Source organism: Pan troglodytes, chromosome 20 (genome assembly GCF_028858775.2).
Source record: "Pan troglodytes isolate AG18354 chromosome 20, NHGRI_mPanTro3-v2.0_pri, whole genome shotgun sequence".
Lineage (NCBI taxonomy): Eukaryota > Metazoa > Chordata > Mammalia > Primates > Hominidae > Pan > Pan troglodytes.
In genome coordinates, this window is record NC_072418.2 from 15,076,019 (window position 1) to 15,100,051 (window position 24,033).

Below are 24,033 nucleotides of genomic sequence, written 5' to 3' on the forward strand. Positions count from 1 at the left end.
ATCAGAACCTGGTTCTTCCAACACAAATGATTGTCCAGACATCCTGTCAAGATTCAAGTTAGCCTGATGTCTCACTGCTTATCTATTATGCCACACATCTAGTCACCTCTACACATAATATTAGTCACCATACAGCAATCAGCATTATCATAATCATTATACTTGGGTAATCAAGCAAGAAGGATTAGAATTTTGATATTAACATGCTCTTGAAGAAAATTAAACAAAAGCAATCTGCCAGTGTTGAACAACAACAACAACAAAAAACTATAATGTTATAGGTGACATGTACTATGCAGGTAGGCCTGCAATGGTTGGGTCTGTCCAGAACATGTATAGACTTCTATCATGATTCCCTAAATAATACAATAAAACAACTATTTACATAGTTTTTACAATGCATGAGGTATTTAATCCAGAGATGACTTAGAGTGTACAGGGAGATGTGGGTAGATAACATGCAAATATGTAATTTTATAAAAGAAACTTGGCATGTGTGGATTTAGGTATGATCAGGGAGTGCTGGAATTAATCCCTTGCATATGTCAGGGGAAAACTGTATTTGAAATAAACTGAAATCACTTAAGCCTTCACCACATGGTTTACATTCATAGAGTTTATTTCTTTTTCTTTTTTTTTCTTTTTTTTGAGATGGAGTCTTACTCTGTTGCCAGGCTGGAGTGCAGTGGCGCCATCTCAGCTCACTGCAATCTCCGTCTCCTGTGTTCGAGCCATTCCCCTGCCTCAGCCTCCAGAGTAGCTGGGACTACAGGTGCGCACCACCATGCCTGGCTAAGTTTTTGTATTTTAGGAGAGACAGGGTTTCACCATGTTGGACAGGATGGTCTCGATCTCCTGACCTCATGATCCGCCCACCTCGGCCTCCCAAAGTGTTAGGGATTACAGGCATGAGCCACCATGCCCAAGCCATAGAGTTTATTTCCAATGTGATTTGTTTAATTTTCTCAGGTAAAATAAAATTAATGAATGCTTTCCCACATTCCATACATTTATAGAGTATCTTTCCAATGAGTCCTTTTGTGTCTGTGCAAGGAGCTGAGAGAACTCAATGCTTTTCCACATTCCTTACATTCACATAGCTTCTTTGCAGTATGAGTTCTTTCATGTTCTTGAAGGAAACGGGAATGAGTGAAGGCTTTACCACATTGTTTACCTTCATAAGGTTTCTCTCGAGTGTGAATTCTTTCATGTTGTAGAAGGCAAGTGAGCCAAGAGAATGCTTTCCTGCATTCCTTACATTCATACGGCTTCTCTCCAGTGTGAATCCTTTCATGTTGCTTTAAGTGACCAAAATGACTGAAGGCTTTTCTACATGTTTGACACTCATAAGGTTTTTCTGCTGTATGATTTTTTTATGAAGAGAAAGGTACTGGAAACAACCAAATGCTTTCCCACATTATTTACATTCATATGGCTTCTCTCCCATGTGAGTTGTCTCATGATTTTGAAGGGAATAAAGATCACTAAAGGCTTTCCCACATTTACATTTATAGATTTTCTCCCTAGTGTGAGTCCTTTCATGTCTTTGAAATCCAATGAAATAAACAAAGGCTTTCCCACATACCTTGCATTTGTGAGGTCCATCTCCAGTGTGCATTGTCATGTGTCTTCGAAAGCTTGAGCTATGAGATAACGCTTTCCCACACTGCTTGCATTCATAGAGTTTCTCTCCAGTGTGAGTTCTTTCATGACTTTGCAGTGTACTGGAACAATCAAAGCCTTTCCCACATATTTTACATTTATGAGGTCCATCTCTAGTGTGCCTTATCATGTATCTTTGAAAGCTTCCCAGATGATCAAATGCTTTCCCATATTGCTTACATTCATGGGGTTTCTCTGCACTGTGAGTGGTTTCATGTCTTTGACGGGAAGTGGAAGCACTGAAGGCTTTCCCACATTGTTTACATGTATAGGGTTTCTCTCCAGTGTGAGTTTTTTCATGTCTTAGACAAGAACTGTAATCAGGGAAGGCTTTAGAACACTGCTTACATTCATACGGTTTCCCCCAGTATGTGTTCTTTCATGTCTTAGATAAGAACTGTAAAAATGAAAGGCTTTAGAACACTGTTTACATTCATATAGTTTCTCTCCAGAGTGAGTTCTTTCATGCATGCGAAATAAAATGGGCCAGAAAAACGCTTTCCCACACAACTTACATTTATAAGGTCCATCTCCATGCTGCACTGCCATGTGTCTTTGAAGGTTTCCCAAAGAACTGAAGGACTTCCCACATTCCTTACAATCATATGGTTTGTGTCCTGTGTGAGAAATTTTGTGGGTTTGAAACGAGTGGCAATAACTGAAGGCTTTCCCAAATTGTTTATGTGTATTACGCTTCTCTCCATATTCCTGATACTCATGTGGTTTGTGCCCAGGATCAACCCTGATGTGGCAATGAAGGGATGAAAGACCCGTGACGACTTCTCCACTCATTGTTTTCACATGGACCTACTCCAGGAGGAGTGTGCTTGTTCACAACAGTATCTCCAATCTGGCTAGATGTTTCTCCACAATGACTACTGTCTTTACTTTCACCGAAGCGCTCTACCATATCGCATCTGTAAAAAATGGGAAGTATATTACTAAAGGTTTGTTTATAAATGATTTTATATGTATTAATAGGTATTAGATGTACTTTTTTTTTTTTTGAGATGGAGTTTCACTCTTGTTGCCCTGACTGGAGTGCAATGGTGCGATCTTGGCCCACCGCAACCTCCACCTCCCAGGTTCAAGCAATTGTCCTGCCTCAGACTCCCAAGTAGCTGGGATTACAGGTATGTGCCACCACGCCAGGCTAATTTTGTATTTTTAGTAAAGACGGGGTTTCTCCATGTTGGTCAGGCTGGTCTCGAACTCCTGACCTCAGGTGATCTGCCCACCTCGGCCTCCCAGAGTGCTGGGATTACAGGCGTGAGCTACCGTGCCCAGCCTAGATGTACATTTTTAACATTATCATGCAAAGCACAGGCTTCAGGTGACGCCTGCTTAAATGTGAATGCACTGAATGTTGTGCAAGATAACTTGACCCCAAGTGCTTTCTCAATGATGATATTCATATGGGGATTCTTTTTCTTTTTTTTTTTTTTGGAGACAGAATCTCGCTCTATCGCCCAGGCTGGAGTGCAGTGACGCCATCTCTGCTCACTGCAACCTCTGTCTCCTAGGTTCAAGCGATTCTCCTGCCTCAGCCTCCCAAGTAGCTGGGACTACAGGCACACACCATCATGCCCAGCTATTTTTTGTACTTTTAGTAGAAACAGGGTTTCACCATGTTGGCCAGGCTGGTCTCAATCTCTTGACCTCGTGATCTGCCCACCTCAGCCTCCCAGAGTGCTGGGATTACAGGCGTGAGCCACCACGCCTGGCCAAAGGTTTGTTTATAAATGATTTTACATGTATTAATAGGTATTAGATGTACATTTTTAACATTATCATGCAAAGCATAGGCTTCATGTGAAGACTGCTTGAACGTGAATGGACTGAATGCTGTGCAAGATAACTAAATGGCAGGTGCTTTCCCAATGATAATATTCATATGGGGATTCTTAACATTGCTTCCATGGAACTTATTATGCAAACACTTGAATAGCTATGAAACAATTAAGTATATGCTTTTGGAGAAAATTTTCTAAGAATAAATAAATTTAAGCTGGGTTTGTTCGTTTTCTTTGCTTCTTTGTAAAATTTCCTATCATTTGAAGAATGACTCCAGAGGCATATCTTTCTCTTGTGATTGCAAATTCCCTTACATTTATCCTGTGACTTTTGTATTGATCTTCCCTGATCTGGTCTTCTCATTTCATTCCTAAAAGGTAGACCCAGAAAAAATTTTTACAAAATTATAGAAAAACTGTAAGATATTATATATAGTGCAATCATGCAGGATTCATTCACCAAACTATAGTGGACTCTTGAAAACAGTTTTGAATTGCTCAAGTCCATTTATATGCAAAATTTCTTCAGTTTCTGCTATCCCTGAGATAGCAAGACCAGTCTCTCTTACTCAGCCTACTCAATGTGAAGACAATAAGGATGAGAACCTTTATGAGCATCTACTTCCACTTAATGAATAGTAACTACAGTTTCTCTTCCTTATGATCTTCGTATCACCATTTTCTTTTCTTTTCTTTTTCTTTCTTTTTTTTTTTTTGAGACAGAGTCTCGCTCTGTCACCCAGGCTGGAGTACAGTGGTGCGATCTGGGCTCACTGCAAACTCCGCCTACCAGGTTAAACGAATTATTGTGCCTCAGCCTCCCAAGTAGCTGAGATTACAGGCATGTGCCACCATGCCCAGCTTATTTTTTTGTATTTTTAGTAGAGATGGGGTTTCGCCATGTTCGCTGGGCTGGTCTTGAACTCCTGGCCTCAAGTGATCCGCCTGCCTCAGCCTCCCAAAGTGCTGGGATTATAGGCATGAGCCACCGCGCCTGGCCCATATTGCCATTTTCTTTCTTTAGCTTATGTCATTGTGAGAAATATATAACATATATGGCATACAATGTATGTATTAATCAACTGCTTATGTGACCGATAAGGGTGCCAGTGAACATTAGGTTAAACTGTGGTGGAAAAAAGTTATATCAGGATGTACAATTGCTTGGGGGGCTGACACCCCTAAACCCTGTGTTATTCCATGGTCAACCAGACCCCCTTTCCATATTCCAAATCTTGAACAGCATTGCAGATCAAGAAGCAAATGTCCCTAATTGACTAAGTGGAGATACGACATCATCCTTACCTACACAGTCCAGGTTCCTGATGGTTTCCTGCGTCCCATCTTTGTAGAGATTCTTCTGGCAAGGACCCAGCAAAGCCCACTCTTCCTGGGTGAAGTTCACAGCCACATCCTCAAAGGCAACTGAGTCCTGAAACATCCCACATATGTAGATGAGGGAAGCAGAGACTGACAGTACTGAGAATCTCTACTTACCTCTTAAATTTCCAGGGTGCGTGGTTTCCTTCTTTTTTTTTTAGGCGGAGTCTCGCTCTGTCCCCCAGGCTGGAGTGGAGTGGTGCTATCTTGGCTCACTGCAAGCTCCGCCTCCCGGGTTCACGCCATTCTCCTTCCTCAGCCTCTCCAGTAGCTGGGACTACAGGGCCTGCCACCACGCCCAGCTAATTTTTTGTATTTTTAGTAGAGACGGGATTTCACCGTGTTAGCCAGGATGGTCTCGATCTCCTGACCTTGTGATCCACCTGCCTCAGCCTCCCAAAGTGCTAGGATTACAGGTGTGAGCCACTGCACCTGGCCAGGGTGTGTGGTTTCTAAGCATGCCATGGTAAATCCACTTTCATTTTCTGTCTACACTCACTGTCTCCCACATGGCAATTCTGATGCTAGAATTAAATGTTTGCTAAGGCAACAAATGAATTGGGACAGGTCTCCTGTTGGTAAGTGAAGTCAGTATTATTACATGGACCTTCATGGCTATTTCTACAGTGGATCTGCAGTTCTTATCAGGACAAAGTCCTACTCTTTATGTGCAAAAGAGTTAACATTAGCAGTCCTGAGACGACATATCCTTACAAATGCTTGTTTACAATGTTGGACCTTTTATGGTGTCTAGGCACTGGATTTAGGGAGGGTCCCCACCAATGTGGCTAGTAAAAGGGACTGAGTGTACCTAAACTATTTATGCAAAATAATAAGGCTTAGTTCCTTATTATTATAACTTAGTTATGCTTAGTTCCTATATTCCTCTGAGAACTGGAATTCTATTTCATGCTCAGCAGAGGAAGTGCACCTGATCAGCCACTGCTAGGTTTGAATGTCTGTCCCTTCCAAAACACATGTTGAAAGTTAATCTCCAATGTGAAAGTAATAAAAGGTGGGGCTTTAAGAGGTGATTGGGTCCCGAGGGTTTGGACTTCATAAACAGATTAATCCATAATGGCTGAGTGAATAAAATGGCTTATCTCAGGAGTGACACTGTGGTCATGTCATGAGAGGAAGAAAAGACCTGAGCTAGACGCTCAATCCCCTCACTATGTGATACTCTGTGCTACCTAGGGACTCTGTAGAGTCCCCACCAGCAGGAAGGTTCTCACCAGATTCCCAGCCTTGACCTGAGACTTCACAGTCTCCAGAACTGTAAAAACTAAGTATGATTTCTTATCAATTGCCCAGGTTCACTTATTCTGTTATAAGCAAAAAAAAAACAAGAGAAAGACAGTCATGAGGAAACACTCTGGGCACTGAGTCTAATGAACACCCCTGGTAGATTACATTTCATATTCTTTGTTGCAACTTGTGATTAGGGGGATCTGGCCCAGCCTATGTGCGATTACAGTAAGAGACTATTTGGAAGCTGGCAACTGGTTTCCACTAGATCAAATGCAGTAAAGTAGGACAAAAGACTAATAAAATATACTTCACAATCCCAAGGGAAAAATCTTAAAACTTATTATTAGGTAATGTCAAAAGAGAAGGAAAGAAAGGGTGGATTGCACATGTTCTTAGAAATAACTCAAAGTCATCTCTTATGAATATGTATAATATTCCATAAATCCCTAAAGCAGACCTTTAGTAGTCAACAAAAATGACATTACCAAATCTAAAAGTCAAAAATGTCTAAAAATGCTTAAAACTTCTCATTAAATGACAGCATTATAAAAACAGATAAAGGATTCTTAAGTTATAATATTCAGCACCCCATAAAATTAACAGAAAGATAAAGATAAATAAAAATAAAAGTGAAAATGGAAGGAAAGCCTTGTGGAGTTTCTGTTTGTCCTAGGCCCAATCCCTCCCCACCTCAGTGCCAGTCTATATACATATATATATACACACACACACACACACATATACACATATATATACACACACATATATACACATATATATATACACATATACACACACACATATATATATATAATTTTTTTTTTTTTTTTTTTGGAGACAGAGTCTCACTCTGTCGCCGAGGCGGGAGTGCAGTGGCGCGATCTCGGCTCACTGCAAGCACTGTCTCCCAGGTTCACGCAATTCTCCTGCCTCAGCCTCCCCAGTAGCTGGGACTACAGGCGCTCGCCACCATGCCCGACTAATTTTTTGTATTTTTAGTAGAGATGGGGTTTCACTGTGTTAGCCAGGATGGTCTCGATCTCCTGCCCTCGTGATCCACCCGCCTCAGCCTCCCAAAGTGCTGAGATTACAGGCATGACCCACCACGCCCAGCCATTAACCTCAATTCTTTTTTTACATATATTTTACTTTGTTTCAGAGACAGGGTCTCGCTCTGTCTCCAGCGTAGGCTGGAGTGCAGTGGCATGACCTAGCTCACTGCAGCCTCGAACTCCTGGGCTCAAGTAATCTGGTGATCTCAGCATCCCTAGTAGCTATGACTACAGGCATATACCACCAAGCCTAGCTAAATTTTCCTTTTTTCTTTTCTTTTTTTTTTTTTTTTGCATAGATGAGGTCTCACCATGTTGCTCAGACTCGTCTTCAAATCCAGGCCTTGGTTGGGCATGGTGGCACACACCTGAAGTCCCAGCTACTTGGGAGGCTGAGGCAGGAGGATCTGTTGAGCCTAGGAGTTGGAGATGGCAATGAGCTATAATCACACCACTGTACTCCAGCCTGGGCAACAAATTGAGACCCCCATTTCCAGGAAGGAAGGGAAAGGAGAGGAGGGGAGGGGAGGGAGAAGAGAACGGAAGGGAAAGGGGAAGGGGAAGGGGAAAAGGAAGGGGAAGGGGGAAAATCCAAGCCTCAAGCGATCCTCCCACCTTGGCCATTCAAAGTGCTGCCATAACAGGCATGAGCGACCATGCACAGCCCACTTTCATTTTTGAGGATCCACTCTCATAATCTAACCTAATCCTTACCATATCTCAAAAAAACCATTGGCTAATACTGCCACATCAGGGAAGTGGAAAAATAAAAATTTTATAAGGACATAAACATTTATTCCACAATAAGTGATTTATTAGTAGCTTTTTATCATTTTCTAAATACTCTTCATGTTAATCCCTTATCAGATATATAATTTGGAAATGGTTTCTCCCATTCTATGGGTTACCCATTTACTCTGTTAATATTGCCTTTTGATGCCAAAGGTCCACAAAGTCCAAATTATTTTTTCCCTTGTGGGTCATGCTTTTGGTGCCAAATCTAGGAAATCGTTGCCAAATTCACTGTAATACAGCTTTTGCCATGTATTTTCATCTAACAGTTATACAGCTAAGATGGACACTCACGTATTTTGTTCATTTTAACTTCTGTACATGTTAGGTATGGGTACAACATCATCCTGTTGCATGTGGATGTGCATTGCCCAACAGCATCATTCTACAGAAACACTAAGCTATCCCCCATTGAATAGTCAGAGCAGACTTTTCAGAAATTGTTAGACTTTATGTAAATTATTAGACTTTATTAGACTTTCTGTGTTATCTTCTTGCATTGTCTATTTCTGCGTTATTACGCTAGTACCAAACAGTTTTTATTAGTATGGATTTGTAATAAGTTTTGAAATCAGGAAGTGTGAGTTCACCAACTTTGTTCTGGCTTTTTTTTTTTTTTTTGAGACAGAGTCTCGCCCTGTTGCCCAGGCTGGAGTGCAGTGGCATGATCTCAGCTCACTGCAACCTCCACCTCTCAGGCTCAAGTGATTCCCCAGCCTCAGCCTCCTGAGTAGCTGGGATTACAGGTACACGCCACCATGCCCGATTAATTTTTGTATTTTTAGTAGAGATGAGATTTCACCATGTTAGTCAGGCTAGTCTCCAACTGCTGACCTCGTGATCCGCCTGCCTCAGCCTCCCAAAGCAGTGGGATTACAGATGTGAGGCACATCTGGCCATTGTTCTGGCTTTTGAAGACTGTTTTGTTCATTCAGAGACCCTTGAGATGTCATATATAAAAAAATAAAAAATGTTAAAAAATGGCTCCTAAGAAGGAATCAAGTGGTCAAACCTATCCCTAAAAGGCTAGCAGGGGTTAAAAAGTGGTATCTCTCAATAAGAAAATACAAACCCAAGATGTTTTGAAAAGTGGTGTATCACCTTGAAAAGTTCATCATAAGGTAAGAACAAACCAAGAAATCACACACTAAAACAGAGAGAAGCTGAAGTTCTTGAAGGTGTTAGAGCTGTCCCTACAATGGCAAAAATGATCCCTCTGGTTCATGATAAACTAAGGATAAAGACTAAGAAAGCATTAAGTATGTGGCTAGAGGACATGTCACAGAACCACATCCCTGCTGATGGTAACATCATACTTGAAAAAACACTTAGCCGGGCCAAGCGCAGTGGCTCACTCCTGTAATCCCAGCACTTTGGGAGGCCAAGGCGGGTGGATCATGAGGTCAGGAGTTCGAGATCAGCCTGACCAACATGGTGAAACCCAGTCTCTACTCAAAAGACAGCTAGGTGTGGTGGCACGCACATGTAATCCCAGCTACTCAGAAGGCTGAGGCAGGAGAATCACTTGAACCCAGGAGGTGGGGGTTGCAGTGAGCCAAGATCACGCCACTGTACTCCAGCCTGGGCGACAGAGCAACACTCCGCCTCAAAAAAAAAAGAAAGAAAGAAAGAAAACAAACAAAAAACATTTAGCCTCTATGAGCATCACTGTGAGGGGGCTGAGGAGAGCAAGAGGAAGGAGTTTGAAGCCAGTAAGTTCTGGCTAGGCTAACTATGCAACACAGTGCAGCCCAAGAACTTGAAGACCACAGGAGAACTGGCATCGGCTGAAGCCACGGAAACAACAGCATTCCTAGAAGAGCTCATAAAACAGAAAAAAGAAAGACTATCTTCCAGAGTAAATCTTCTATTGTCATGAATCAGGCATGTTCTAGAAGATGCCCAATGGTACCTTCGGTCATGAGTGCAGGAACTAGGGTTCGAGGCCTGGAAAGACCACCTTATTCTGGTGCTGTCAGGCCATGCATTAGTTCATGAGAACAAGCGAGGCTTTGTCTACTGAGCAATCACCAGGTTCTTTAGGACAAAAGCAAAACTTGCTGGCCTGTGTCCTGGCAAGAACATAAGAAGGCTTTCTTCTAGCAATGCTTCACTCCTGATGTGATGGAATACCTCAAAGAGAAGGGACTGCCACTCAAGGTCTTCCTCAGAATTGACAACACTCCAGGCCATCTCTCCAATCTCTTTGTTTTGCCTAAAAGAACATGCAAGTGATATTTCTGCCTCCTAAAACTACATCACTGCTGCGTCACTAGATCAAGGCATCATCAAGTGCATTCAAGTGACTTACATCCACCTGACCTTGGCTGATTTCTTGGAGTCTTGATGCTAACCTTGAATGTACCACAGTGGTTTTATTGAAGAGATTCACAATTACAAATACAATTGTGCTTATTGGGAAGGCTACAGATGCCCTAAAGCCCAGGACAGCCAATGCATGTTACAAGCCATCATGGGGTAAGGGAGTCAATGATTTCAAGGGCTTCCCCACTATTAATGCAGTTATTAAGAATATGTGAAATGTTGCAAAAAAAGTTGATGGAGAACGCTGTCTGAAATGACTGAGGATGACGTTAAGGAACACACCGAAAAGCAGAGAAACCCTTACCAGCTAGGAACTTCAAAGTCTGCTGAAATCCACTACACATGATGATGAGCTAGAAAACTTAGAAGACACAGAGCCATTGATTTGGACACTTGAAAAGTTTGCCACAGTTTTTCAGTAGGCAAAGGTGAAAAAGAGGTACGATCCTCAAAGATCCTACAATGGAACAAAGCTTTCACTCCACCCGAGAAGTAACAACATGCCTATAAACACTGCAAGATTTTTTTTTTAATGAAGCAAAGAAGAACTAGCTTCCTATAACTACGCATCTGCAAAGAAGATGGAACATTCAATGGTTACAGATCTTCAGCCCTCAAGCCAAACAGATCCTAACATTAGTATTACATAGCCTCCTCAAATGAGTCCACATCTATAATCACAAGTTGGTTCTTCCAACATAGATGATAGTCCTGATGGCCTGTCAAGATTCAAGTTAACCTGCTGTCTCACTACTTACCCACAATGCCATACATCTAGTCATCTCAACACATCAAAACATTGGGCACCACAGAATCATCATCATTGTTATAATCACTATACTTGGGTTATCGAGAGAGAAGACCCAGGGTTTGGTAAGTGTTAACACATTAAACAAAAGAAATAGGTGAGAGTTGAAACAAAGAAACTTTAATGTTCTGGCTGACTATACTATGTTGATAGGCTCACAATTACTGCATCTATACTGAAAATACATAGACTCTTTTCCTTATCATGAGTCCCTAAACAATACAATAGAACAACTATTTGCATAGCTTTTATAATGCATGAGGTATTTTAAGTAATCTAGACATAATTGAGACTATACAAGAGGATGTGGGTAAGTTACATACAAATATGTCATTTTATAAAAGGGACTTGACATGGCTCACGGAGTGCTGGAACCAATACCCAGCAGGTATCAAGGGATGACTGTACTGGAAAGAAACTGAAATTACTTAAGGTTTTACCAAGTGCTTACATTCACAGGGTCTATCTCCAATGTGTTTCGTACAAGTATCTGAAATGAAATAAAATTAATAAATGCTTTCCCACATTCCATACATTTAGAGAGAATGCTAGTGAGTCTTTTTATGTCTATGCAAGGAACTGAGAGAAGCAAATGCTTTCCCACATTCCTTACATCCATACGGGTTCTCTCCAGTGTGAGTTTTTTTCCAGTGAGTCTTTTTATGTCTATGCAAGGAACTGAGAGAAGCAAATGCTTTCCCACATTCCTTACATTCATATGGGTTCTCTCCAGTATGAGTTTTTTCATGTCCTTGAAGAAAACGGGAATGAGTGAAGGCTTTACCACATTGTTGACATTCATAGGATTTCTCTCTCATGTGAATTCTTTCATGTCGTAGAAAGCAAGTGAGCCAAGAGAATGCTTTCCCACATTCCTTACATTCATACGGCTTCTCTCCAGAGTGAATTCTTTCATGTACTTTTAAGTTACCAAAATGACTGAAGGCTTTCCTACATGTTTTACACTCATAAGGTTTCTCTCCTGTGTGAGTCCTTCTATGTTGAGAAAGGTATTGGAAACAACTGAATGCTTTCCCACATTCCTTACACTCATATGGCTTCTCTCCAGCATGAGTTGTTTTGTGATTTTGAAAGGAATAGAAATCAATAAAGGCTTTCCCACATTTGCATTTATAGGGTTTCTCTCCAGTATGAGTTGTTTCATGCCTTCGAAGAGAACTGGAAATACGGTAGGCTTTGCCACATTGTTTACATTTATAGGGTTTCTCTGCAGTGTGAGTCTTTTCATGCCTTTGAAATACACTGGGATAAACAAAGGCTTTCCCACATATCTTGCATTTGTGAGGTCCATCTCCAGTGTGCATTGTCATGTGTCTTCGAAAGCTTGAGCTATGAGATAACGCTTTCCCACACTGCTTGCATTCATAGAGTTTCTCTCCAGTGTGAGTTCTTTCATGACTTTGCAGTGAACTAGGACAATCAAAGCCTTTTCCACATATCTTACATTTATGAGGTCCATCTCTCGTGTGCATTACCATGTGTCTTTGAAAGCTTCCCAGATGATGAAACGCTTTCCCACATTGCTGACATGCATAGGGTTTCTCATCAGTGTGAGTTGTTTCGTGTCTTCGAAGGGAAGTGGAAGCACTGAAGGCTTTCCCACATTGTTTACATGTATAGGGTTTCTTTCCAGTGTGAGTTCTTTCATGTCTTAGACAAGAACTGTAATCAGGGAAGGCTTTAGAACACTGTTTACATTCATACGGTTTCTCCCCAGTATGTGTTCTTTCATGTCTTAGATAGGAACTGTAAAAAGAAAAGGCTTTAGAACACTGCTTACATTCATATGGTTTCTCTCCAGTGTGCATTCTTTCATGCATATGTAATAAACTGGGCCAAAAAAACGCTTTCCCACACAACTTACATTTATAAGGTCCATCTCCACGCTGCACTGCCATGTGTCTTTGAAGGTTTCCCAAAGAACTGAAGGACTTCCCACATTCTTTACAATCATATGGTTTCTTTCCAGTGTGAAGCCTCTCATGTGTTTGAAGTGAGTTGTGGTAACTGAAGGCTTTCCCACGTTGTTTATGCGTATCTGGCTTCTCTCCACATTCATGATACTCATGTGGTTTGTGCCCAGCACCAACTCTGATATAACAATTAAGGGATGAATGACCCATGATGACTTCTCCACTCATACTGCTTTCACATGGACCTACTCCAGGAAGAGTGTTCTTGGTCACAATACTATCTTGAATCTGGCTAGATGTTTCTCCACATTGACTTCCACCTTTACTTTCAACAAATCTCTCTAACATACGACATCTGTAAAAAATGGGAAATATATCACTAAAAGTCGGTCTATAAATAATCGTATAGGTGTTAATAAGTATTGGATGTACATTTTTAACACTATCATGCAAAGTGCAGGCTTCGTGTCCTGCTTGAACGTGAATGGATGGAATGCTGTGCAAGGTAACTCAACCCAGGTGTTCTCAAGACAATCACATTCATATGTGGATTCATAATATCGTTGCCATGGGAACTATTTTACAAACACTAAACAGCTATGGAACATTTAAGTATATGTTTTGGAGAAAATTTTCTAAGAATAAATAAATTTAAGCTAGGCTTGTTCATTTTCTTTGCTTCTTTTTAAATTTTCATATCATTCTCAGAACGGCTCCAGGGACATATCTTTCTCTTGTGAGTGTAAATTACCTTAGATTTTTCCTGGGATATCTGTATTGATCTTCAATGTTCTGGTCTTTCCATTTCATTCCTAAAAGGTATACACAGAAAAATCATTACAAATTTTTACAAAATTATAGACAAACAGTAAGATTGTGATGTACACTGCAATCGTGAAAAATGCATTCACTGAAGTACACCTGACTCTTGAAAAACAGAGGTTTGAACTGCACAAGTCCATTTGTATATACATATATATATGAATGTTCTTCAGTCTCTGCTACCCAAGACACTAAGACCAGCCCCTCCTCTTACTCAGCCTACTCAATGTGAAGACAATGAGGATGAAAACCTTTCTGAAGATGCACTTCCACTTAATGAACAGTAAATATAGTTTCTCTTCCTTATGATTATCTTTTTAACACTTTCTGTTTCTAGCTTACTTTACTGTGAGAATATACGATGTAATAATACGACATAAAATATATGTATTAATCACTGCTTATGTGACTGATAATGCTGCCCATCAATAGTAGGCTAAGATGTGGACAAAAAGTTATATGAAGATGTACAACTGCTACAGGAGCTGGCACCCCTAAACCCTGTTTTTTTTTTCCAGGGCCAACCATATCCCCTTTCCATATTCCAAATCTTTGAACAGCATGAATGACCAAGAAACAAATGTCTCCAATTAAATAAGTGGAAATGCGATGTCATCCTTACCTACACAATCCAGGTTCCTGATGGTTTCCTGCATCACATCTTTGTAGAGATTCTTCTGACAAGGACCCAGCAAAGCCCACTCTTCTCGGGTGAAGTTCACAGCCACATCCTCTAAAGCCACTGAGGCCTGATCCATCCCACATGTACAGAGGAGGAAGGGTGAAAATCACAGTACTGAGAATCTATACTCACTTCATAAATTTCACATGATGCTGTGGTTTCCAACCATTTTATTCAATGACATGGTAAACCCACTCTTATTCTCTGTCTACACTCACTTTCTCCTACACAGTAATTCTGAAGCTACAGTTAAACATGTTTGGTAAATTAACAGTGGGATAGAAACATGCCACTTGTTGGCGAACTAAGTGAGTGAATCACATAGCCTGGATCACCCCTAATGTCGATTTCCACAGTGGGTCTGCAGTCCTTGGCACGATAAAGTCCTACTACTAATTGTGCAAAAGGGAGTTACCATTAGCAGTGCTGAGACTGCGTGTCCTTACAAATGCTTTTTCACAAAGTTGGGCTTTTCATGGCATCTAGACAGCGTATTTAGGGGAGGGCCCCAGGAGCGTAACTAATAATAGGGGTGGAGTGTGCCTAAATTGTTTACGCAAAAAAAATACAGTATTTCCTTAACCCCATCTTCCTTCTGAGAGTTTGGAATTTTGTTACATACTTAGCACAGGGAGTGCACCTGATCAGCCGCTGCTAGGTTTGAATGGTTGTCCCCTCCAAAATGCACACTGAATGTTAATCTCCAAAGTGGCAGTAAAAAAAAAAAAGTGGGGTTTAAGAGGTGATGTAGTCCTAAGGGTTTGGACCTCATGAATAGATTAATCCGTAACGGGTGAATGAATAAATGAGCTATCTCATGTCCTTCTGAGAAGAGTAAGAGATCTGAGCTAGACACTCAGCTCCCTCACCATGTGATACTCTATGCCACCTAGGGACTCTGCAGAGTCCCCACCAGCAAGAAGGTTTCTCATCAGATTCCCAGCCTTAACCTTGGACTTCCCAGCCTCCAGAAATGTAAAAATTAAATACTGTTTCTTATAAATTACCGAGGTTCAGTAATTCTGTTATGAATTACAAGAAACAGGCTAAGACAGCTACAAAGAAACACTCTGGGCATTGGGTCTATAATGAACTTTCTGGGTAGATAACATTTCACGTTTTGTTGCAACTTGTTATTTGGGGGATTTAGCCCATCCTATGTGATTATACTTACAGAGAATATTTGGAAGCTGGCAACTAGTTTCCTTTAGATCAAATGTACTGAAGTATGACAACAGACTGAGAAAAGATATTACACCACCTCAAAGGAAAAATTTTAATCATTTTGAGTAATGCCAAAGGGGAAAGAAAGAAGGGGAAAGACTGCACATATTCTTAGAAAGAACTCAATGTCATCTCTCATGAATATTTATAATACTTACTAAGAAACTAAAACAAATCTTTTAGTAGTCAACAAAAATTACATTACCAAATCTAATAGAACTCACAGTATCTAAAAAATGCTGAAAGCCTTCTCACCAAGGAAGTGCAGCATCCCAAAAACAAATAAAGGATTTTATTTGGCACCCTGTACTATTAACAGAGAGATAAATATATATATAAAGAAAAATGAAAACTGGTAGAAAAGTCTTGTGGAGCTTTTATTTGTCCTTGGCCCAATCCCTCCCCCATCAATGCCAGTCTTGAACACAGCAGCCTGAGTTCCCGGTATAGAACCCTGGACACTAATTCTAGAGACAGCAGATCAGATCTTATTGGCAAATTATTGCCTTGCATTTTCCAATCTGTATAAGGACTATCCCGAGGTCTGAAACAAAGCTGTCTTTTTTTTTTTTGAGATGGAGTCTGCTCTGTCACCCAGACTGGAGTACAGCCACACAACCTTGGCTCACTACAACCTCTGACTCCCGGGTTCAAGTTATTCCACCCTGCCTCAGCCTCCTGAATAGCTGGCAGTACAGGCATGCTCCACCACATCCGGCCATCTTTTGTATTTTTACTAGAGACGGGGTTTCACCCTGTTGGCCAGGCTGGTCTCAAACTCCTGACCTCAAATGATCCACCTGCCTTAGCCTCCCAAGTGCTAGGATTACAGGTGCAAGCCACCGCGCCCAGCCAAGGCCCTCTCTTCTACTTTATCTACAATACAACACAATCAGGGTCAAATTTGGCAGGAACTGCATGAAAATGTTGCAAAATACACAAAAAGCCTGTAGCCAACTGCAAGAACAGACTACGATTAAGACATACAGTAGACCAACTAAGTCATGGAGAAAAAGAGCTGAAGAGAAAATGTCCTCCAGATATCAGGGTACTCAAAAGCACCCAGGTATCCTGGGGAATTGAGAAGGCCCCATGCATGCACACTAAAGAACACATTTTCACAAAAGACACCGAAGAAAAACACTCATTTTCACTTCTGGCTGATCTGTAGGTTTAGTTAAGCAGAACATAAAGCATAAGTAGAGTATTAAACAGCCTGGCTAAGTGTTCAAGGGATGCCCCAGGCACAGAGACATCCACAAAGACTGGAAGAGGTCAGGCTTTTGTATGCTTTATCTTTTTTACTAGCTTCTAGCATTCAGGAAATCTCTGCCAGAACACTGGATGAACACACACTAAAGAACAGAGATGTCAGTTTCTACAACAAATAAGGAATACAGTCTGTGCAAACATACTTTGAAAATGTTATTAAACAAATGAACAATTACAGTCTTCAACACACATAAATAGAAAACAGTGAGGAAAGAAGAAGAATCCAATTTTCAGAATTACCCCATTATAACACTGAGATGTCTACTTTTCAACACAAAATTATGAAGAATACAGAAAAACATGAAAATATGGTTCATCAATTGGAAAAAATATAACTGAGATAAGCCATCTCTGAGAAACCTCAGACACTGCACTCACTGAATAAAAACGTTAAAGCAACTATCTTAAATATGTTCAATGAAGTAAAGGCAATGATGAACAAACAACTAAAAGAAAACCAGAATACAGATGTAGAGATAAAATAATATCTATTAAAAAGTAGAAATTAACTGGGCGTGGTGGCTCATGCCTGTAATCCCAGCACTTTGGGAGGCCAAGGTGTGTGGATCACCTGAGGTCAGGAGTTTTGAGACCAGCCTGGCCAATGTGGTGAAACCCTATCTCTACTAAAAATACAAAATTAGCTGGGCATGGTGGTGCACACCTGTAATCCCAGCTACTTGGGAAGCTGAGGCAGAAGAATCGCTTGAACCCAGGACGTGGAGGTTGCAGTGAGCCGAGATCGTGCCACTGCACTTCAGCCTGGGCAACAAGAGCGAACCTCTGTCTCAAAAAAAAAAGGGGTAGAAATTTAGCCATATAGAATTTATGCAGCTGCAGGGTACAACTAAAATGAAGACATCATCACAAGTGTTCAACAGATGTGAGCAGCCAAAAAAAAAAAATCAGTTAAAATGATGATAAACCAATTGAAATTAATCTAATGGGGAAAAAAAAAGGAATGAAATTGAGAGAATGTGTTACCGGTGTACTTGTCTTGCCAATAATGTTAAAAGAAGTTCATCAGAGAGAAGAAAAATGTTACAGGTTAGAAACTCAGATCATACACACACACACACACACACACACACACACACAAATATACACATATGCATATATATGAAGAGCATTAGAAAATAATTCAACGAAGGCACAAAAATTATTTCCTTTTCTTATTCCTATTGGATATCATAAAGGTTTGTTCAAAAAATAATATCAACAATGTATTGGGTGGTTATAGTTTATAATAGGGCAAATGGATGACGGTGATGTTAAATTGGGCGGGAGGGAGGAATGCTGAACACTGGGTTATATGAGCATTACCCCAAAAGCCAGTACAGTGTTACTTAAAACTGAAGGTCCATTTGTTGTGAATGGTTTACTCCAAATGCTAGGGAATTCAATAATAAAATGTTAAGAAACAACAGCCTGTCACAGTGGCTCAGCCCTGTAATGCCAACACTTTGAGATGCAAGACAGGAGGACTGCTTAAGATCAAGACTTTGAGTCCACACTCGGCAACACAATGAGACTCTGTCTCTACCAAACGTGTAAAAAAAAAAAAAAAAATTAGCCAGGTGTGGTGGCCTGCACCTGTAGTCCCAGCTACTCAGGAAAGCAAGTAGGGAGGATCTCCTGAGCCCAGGAGTTGGAGGTTATAGTTAACTATGACTGCTCCACTGCACTCTAGCCTAGGTGATAGAGCAAGAACCTGTCTCAAAAAAAAAAAAGAAACAAAGAAAGAAACAAAGAAACAAGTACACTTACCATACTATTAGAAGAAAATACAATCATATAGACTCCTCAGTTAAAATAAAAGGAGGCAGAAAAAGGAAGTTGAAAAAAACTGACAAGTATAACAAATGTAAAACAATTATATATGTACATATGAATCCAGGTATATCAATAACCACTTTAAATGTGTATTATATGAATATACCAATAAAAGAAGACAAGGACTGATAGAGTAGAATAAAAAAAAAAACAAGATCCACCAATGTGTGCAAGAAAACTATTTTTTTATTCTCTCAAGAAAACTATTTTAAGTAGAAAGACACAGGTACATTAAATATAAAGGTATGAAAAAATATACTCCATTCTAGCCCTAATCAAAAGCCATATGGGGCTGGGCATGGTGGCTCATGCCTATAATCCCAGCACTTTAGGAGGCCAAAGCTTGTGGATTGCCTGAGGTCAGGAGTTCGAGACCAGCCTGGCCAATATGGTGAAACCCCGTCTCCACTAAAAATACAAAAGAAAAAAAAAATTAGCCAGGCATGGCGGCACGCGCCTGTAGTCCCAGCTACTCAGGAGGCTGAGGCAGGAGAATCGCTTGAACGCAGGAGGCGGAGGTTGCAGTGAGCTGAGATCGTGCCACTGCACTCCAGCCTGGACAACAGAGTGAGACGCTGTCTCAAAAAAAAAAAAAAAAAATTGGTCTTAGCTGGAGGTGGGGGCATTGGCCTCAGGCCTCTCTGCCATAGTCAAAGCTACTCTCTTACCCTTCTATGCTTTACATGGATATTTCAAAACAAAATACTCATGTTTGATGAATCCAGGAAAATCACTCAAATTCAGTGTTTATGTCTATCGGTGGGAAGGAAAGTGTAAGGCACTGATATTTTATACCTCAACAGGAAAAGCCCAAATACCTATCCCTTCCAGACAATGAATGTCATTTAATTACTATTTCCATGATAGTAAGTGATATAGTAAAAAATAATTATATTTTACTTCTTTAGCTGTTGGAAAGTCCTGTCCCACAGAATTTAGCATTCATCTGTCAAACCCATATAACAGGAACAGAACAGATTTCTCCATTGTCCCAAAATCTCCACCCTTTTAAAAAGGAGAACTGAACTTTTGTTAAATCATTTTAATTCAATGTACCTACTACACTTTCTTGTAAAAATGTATTCCTTTTTTGCAGCCATAATGGAAGAGGGTTTTTTCCTTGGTAGTAGTTATACTACTAAGTCCTGAAATTCCATCTGAAATCATCCAAAAAACAAACACACCTGAGAAACATACTACACAAGCTCTGGGGCAAAATAAATAAATAAAGGTTTTTAAAAAATGGAATAGAAGATTACATATACCATTTATATTCTGAAATCCAACTCTTTCTAGAATTACTAACACAATTTATTTTCTGAAGTCCAACTATTTCCAACTTTGGGTATACTTTGTCTTCAAAGTATACAATAACAATCTCTAATCATAGGATGTATTTTAAGGTTAATCAAAAATTTAGGCTGAAAAGAGTAAACATATCTTTTCAAGCTAACAAACTCAGGAATCAGCAGTGCTGACTGGAACACAGAAAAGTCTAATGCAACAATCAGTGCAGGTCATCCTATCACCTGGGACATCCCTTAACCCTCTTCTGGTCATCACCCTCCCAGGAGACACTGCCTTGTGTGCTTTTCAGGATCTTGCACTACCTCAACGGGCAGGTTCTCCAGTCCTTAGATATAACTTTCTACCTTTTAAGTCTGAGAGAGTCCAGAAGGCAAAAATCATTTCTGTTTTTTTTCCTGTGGAATATGACCATGAAATTGGCTGTTTTAGTCATGTGTCTCCAAGGAATGGAAACTAGGGTTGGGAAGAAAAGGTGAGTGTCCCAGGAGTTAGCTTTTTACAGGAATTATATACCAGAAGATTCCTCCCATCCCAGTGGATCCAGTTGCTCCCCAGGGGGCCCCACCCCCCATCTCAGGCTGTCCCCTGGGAGGAGTGACCCAGGGGATTATATTCACTAGACCCTCCAAGAGACTTGGCAGCTGTGGACATCCTTTTTTTTTTTTTTTTTTTTTTTTTTTTGAGACAGGGTCTGCCTCTGTTGCCTAGGCTGGGATGCAGAGGCACGATCATAGCTCACTGCAACTTCAAACTCCTGGGCTCCAGCCATCATCCCACCTCAGCCTCAGGAGTAGCTGCGACTACAGGTGCCAGCTACCAAGCCCAGCTAATTTTATTATTATCATTTATACTAGAGACAAAGTCTTGCCATGTTGCCCAGGCTGGTCTGGAACTACTGGGATCAAGCAATACCTCTGCCTTAGCCTCCCAAGGTGCTGGAATTACAGGAATGACCCACCGTGTTCAGGAACCCAAAACAATTCTTTCAAGAAAAAGCCATACATTGCTAGCTGAAAACAAGATGACAAACTAGTGAAATATCGCCTGGGGGCCAAACAGTTCATACCGTTGCTGTGAATTAAGGACAGAAGGTTAGCCTGGGGAAGTCTCTGGAAACCAAGAGATTTGCTGCCAGCCCTAGGAGGAGTCAGGATGAGAGAACACAGTGGTGGATTTGAGACCCTGCTGCCCACATCTTTGGAAGACTCAGAGGGGAAACGGTCGCCCTTGGAAAGGAAGAAAGGACTGAGGACCACGGAAACCACAGCTCCTCCCACACACGAGTCTGGATTCCACCTGGTGACTCGTCGTCACCGTGCAGCGTCCTCACCGGGTTCACAGGAACTGCAAGCCAGGCTGGAGGCGAGATTGCAGTTAGATATTAACCAGGTGCCCTCAGCCCCGCTGCCTCAAGGGGCCGCCTCCCTGAGAGTCAGGTCACAGCAGACGCTGACCGCCGGCTTCCCCACTGTGCCTGGGGATAAGATCTCTGAGAACCGCTCAAGAGTCGCCGGAGTTCTGTCTCAGATCCTGAATCCCAGCAAAGGCTGGCGCCAACCAGGTTGAAGACCCCACGAGGGAGCCCTCTCAGCAGAATGCGGTTTCTTCACCTGTCCCAGGATTCACCCCTCACTTCCCCACCAACCAACGACCCTACACCCAGCCGCCCCCGTCCAGACCCCAAATCCCTCAGGGAGGCGGATCTGGGGTGTCCTCCCCTCTCTGGCTATTAAACTGTTTCTGCTGCAGCCCTCAGCGTCTCGGTGCAGTGAGTCGGGCCGCGAACCTGTGTTGGTTACAGCCGCACAATCTCGGGAGACGCGAGGCTGCGGGCGCGGAGCTGCCCAGAGAGGGCGCCGGGGCCGCAGTCGCCGCGCAGGAACGGGACAGGACGCCCGGGGTCCCGGCTGCAGGCCCAGCCCCACCCTGCGGCCGAGGGCCGACCTACGCCAGGGGGACCCGGGTCCGTAGATCCCGGAGTCGCCCGTGGGGAGGCCCGGTTCCAGCCACAGCCGATTACGGCATGTTCCACCCAGCCCCTCCCCCGCCTAGGAACGCCGGCCCAGCACACGCACCATTTCCCGACTTCCGCGGTGTCCCAGGTCCTCCGGACGGCTCCCGCTGCCAATGCGGGTTCCCGCGTGACACAGGCTGCCACAGAACTTCCAGGTCGTCTCTTAGCTACAGAGCCGAGCAACGAGCGCCCAGAGCAGGTGGGTGGAGAAGACGCCGCGGGCTTTTTCAACCACACACTCCTCTGGGCAGCGCGCCTGATTGACAGTTCCCACGAACCCGCCCCACGGCCCTTACTGGATACGGCGTCAGGTGCCGCCCCTCGTGGACTGATTGACAGAAGAAGCGATCTAGCACAGCTGAGTGGAGCCGGATGAGCAAGTTCCTGACACAGCCCTTGGCAGGGCGGGCTTCCTCCCTGCACTTTGATCTGAATCCTCCCGTGGGATATTTGCACTTAAGCGGAATTTCCTGCCTGTACTCAATAGGACCTCCTGCTTCTTCGTCCTGGACACGGACTGACAAACCAATTATACTTTTTTTTTTTTTTTCCGAGAGAGAGAGAGAGAGAGAGAGAGAGAGAGAGTCTTGCTCTGTGGCTCAGGCTAGAGTGCAATGGTGCGAGGCTCACTGCGACCTCCGCCTCCTAGGTGGGTTCAAACAATTCTCCTGCCTCAGCCTCCCGAGTAGCTGGGATTACAGGTGCGCGCCACCACACCCGGCTAATTTTTGTATGTTTTAGTAGAGGCTGGGTTTCACCATGTTGGCCAGGCTGGTCTCGAACTCCTGACCTCGTGATCCGCCCACCTTGGCCTCCCAAAGTTCTGGGATTAGAGGTGTGAGCCATCGTGCCCGGCTCCAATTATACTCTTTTTCAATGAAATTTTTCAAAATATTTCAATGTACAATTAAATTATTTTTTACTATAGTCACTCTGTTGTGCTAGCAAATACTAGGTCTTATTCATTCTTTGTAACTATTTTTTATACCTATTAACCATCCCCACTTCCCCCATAACTACTCCTCCCTACTACTTTTCGCAGCCTCTGGTAACCATCCTTCTACACGTTTTTGGTTGTTTGAGATGGGGTCTTGCTCTGTTGCCTAGGCTGGAGTGCAGTGGGGCCATCATGGCTCACTGCAACCTCTACCTCCCAAGCTCAAGCAATCCTCCCACCTCAGCCTCTCAAGTAGCTTCAGATTGTTCACTGTTGGCATATAAAAATGTTACTGATTTTTGTATGTTAATATTGTATCCTGCAACTTTACTGAATTTATTTCTCAGTTCTAATACTTTTTTGGTGGAGTCTTTAGGTATTTCCAGGTATAAGATCATATTATATGCAAACAAGGATAATTTGACTTCTTCCTTTCCTTCCCAATATAGATGCCCTTTATTTCTTTTTTTTTTTTTTTTTTTTTTTTTTTGGACTTATTGCTCTAGCTGGGACTTTGAGTACTGTGCTGAACAACAGTGGTAAAAGTGGGCATTCTTATTGTGTTCCAGATCTTACAGGAAAGGCTTTCAGTTTTTCCTCATTCATTATCATGCTAGCTGTGGGTCTGCCATATATGGCTTTTATTATGTTAAGGTAGCTGCTTCTATACCCAGTTTTTTTTAGGGTTTTTATCATGAAGGGATGTTAAATATTATCAAAAGCTTTTTCAGTACATATTGAAATGATTATATGGTGTTTGCCCTTTATTCTGTTGAAATGATACATCACATTGATTGATTTGCATATATTGAACCATCCTTGCATGCCCACTTGGTCATGATGAATGATCTTTTTGGTGTGTTGTTAAATTCAGTTTGCTAGTATTGAGTTGAGGATTTTTGCATCAATATTCATCAGTGACACTGGCCTATAGTTTTCTTTTT

General features: G+C 41.9%; 1 protein-coding gene and 1 pseudogene across 3 annotated transcripts; both read right to left on the reverse strand.

The window, feature by feature from the left end:
- Positions 1 to 935: 935 nt before the first annotated feature.
- Positions 936 to 4,977, reverse strand: LOC101058251 (zinc finger protein 799-like; annotated as a pseudogene).
- A 6,184-nt stretch (positions 4,978 to 11,161) lies between these two features.
- ZNF799 (zinc finger protein 799) lies at positions 11,162 to 22,764 on the reverse strand. 3 transcript variants are annotated; one of them, XM_009434789.5, is made up of 5 exons: positions 22,214 to 22,389; positions 21,205 to 21,494; positions 14,442 to 14,568; positions 13,749 to 13,809; positions 11,162 to 13,352 (listed from the first exon to the last, which is right to left on the reverse strand). In XM_009434789.5, the coding sequence occupies exons 3-5, from the start codon at positions 14,473 to 14,475 to the stop codon at positions 11,612 to 11,614; spliced, it is 1,836 nt and encodes a 611-aa protein (XP_009433064.1). In that variant the 5' UTR covers positions 14,476 to 14,568; positions 21,205 to 21,494; positions 22,214 to 22,389; the 3' UTR covers positions 11,162 to 11,611. The 3 variants fall into 3 exon arrangements, with proteins under 3 accessions (XP_009433064.1, XP_512405.2, XP_016790648.1); XM_512405.9 differs by lacking the exon at positions 21,205 to 21,494 and having other exon boundaries at positions 22,214 to 22,764; XM_016935159.4 differs by lacking the exons at positions 21,205 to 21,494; positions 22,214 to 22,389 and having other exon boundaries at positions 14,442 to 14,704.
- Between the last annotated feature and the right edge of the window lie 1,269 nt (positions 22,765 to 24,033).

Bases quoted from the DNA above. Each gene is read 5' to 3' on its own strand.
- ZNF799 (XM_016935159.4), bottom strand. From the start codon at position 14,577: ATGGATCAGGCCTCAGTGGCTTTAGAGGATGTGGCTGTGAACTTCACC. The intron at 13,810-14,441 runs GTAAGGATGACA...TATACCTTTTAG, and splicing joins CAGGAACCTGGATTGTGTAG to GAATGAAATGGAAAGACCAG. The intron at 13,353-13,748 runs GTAATTTACACT...CATTTTTTACAG, and splicing joins TATCCCAGGAAAAATCTAAG to ATGTCGTATGTTAGAGAGAT.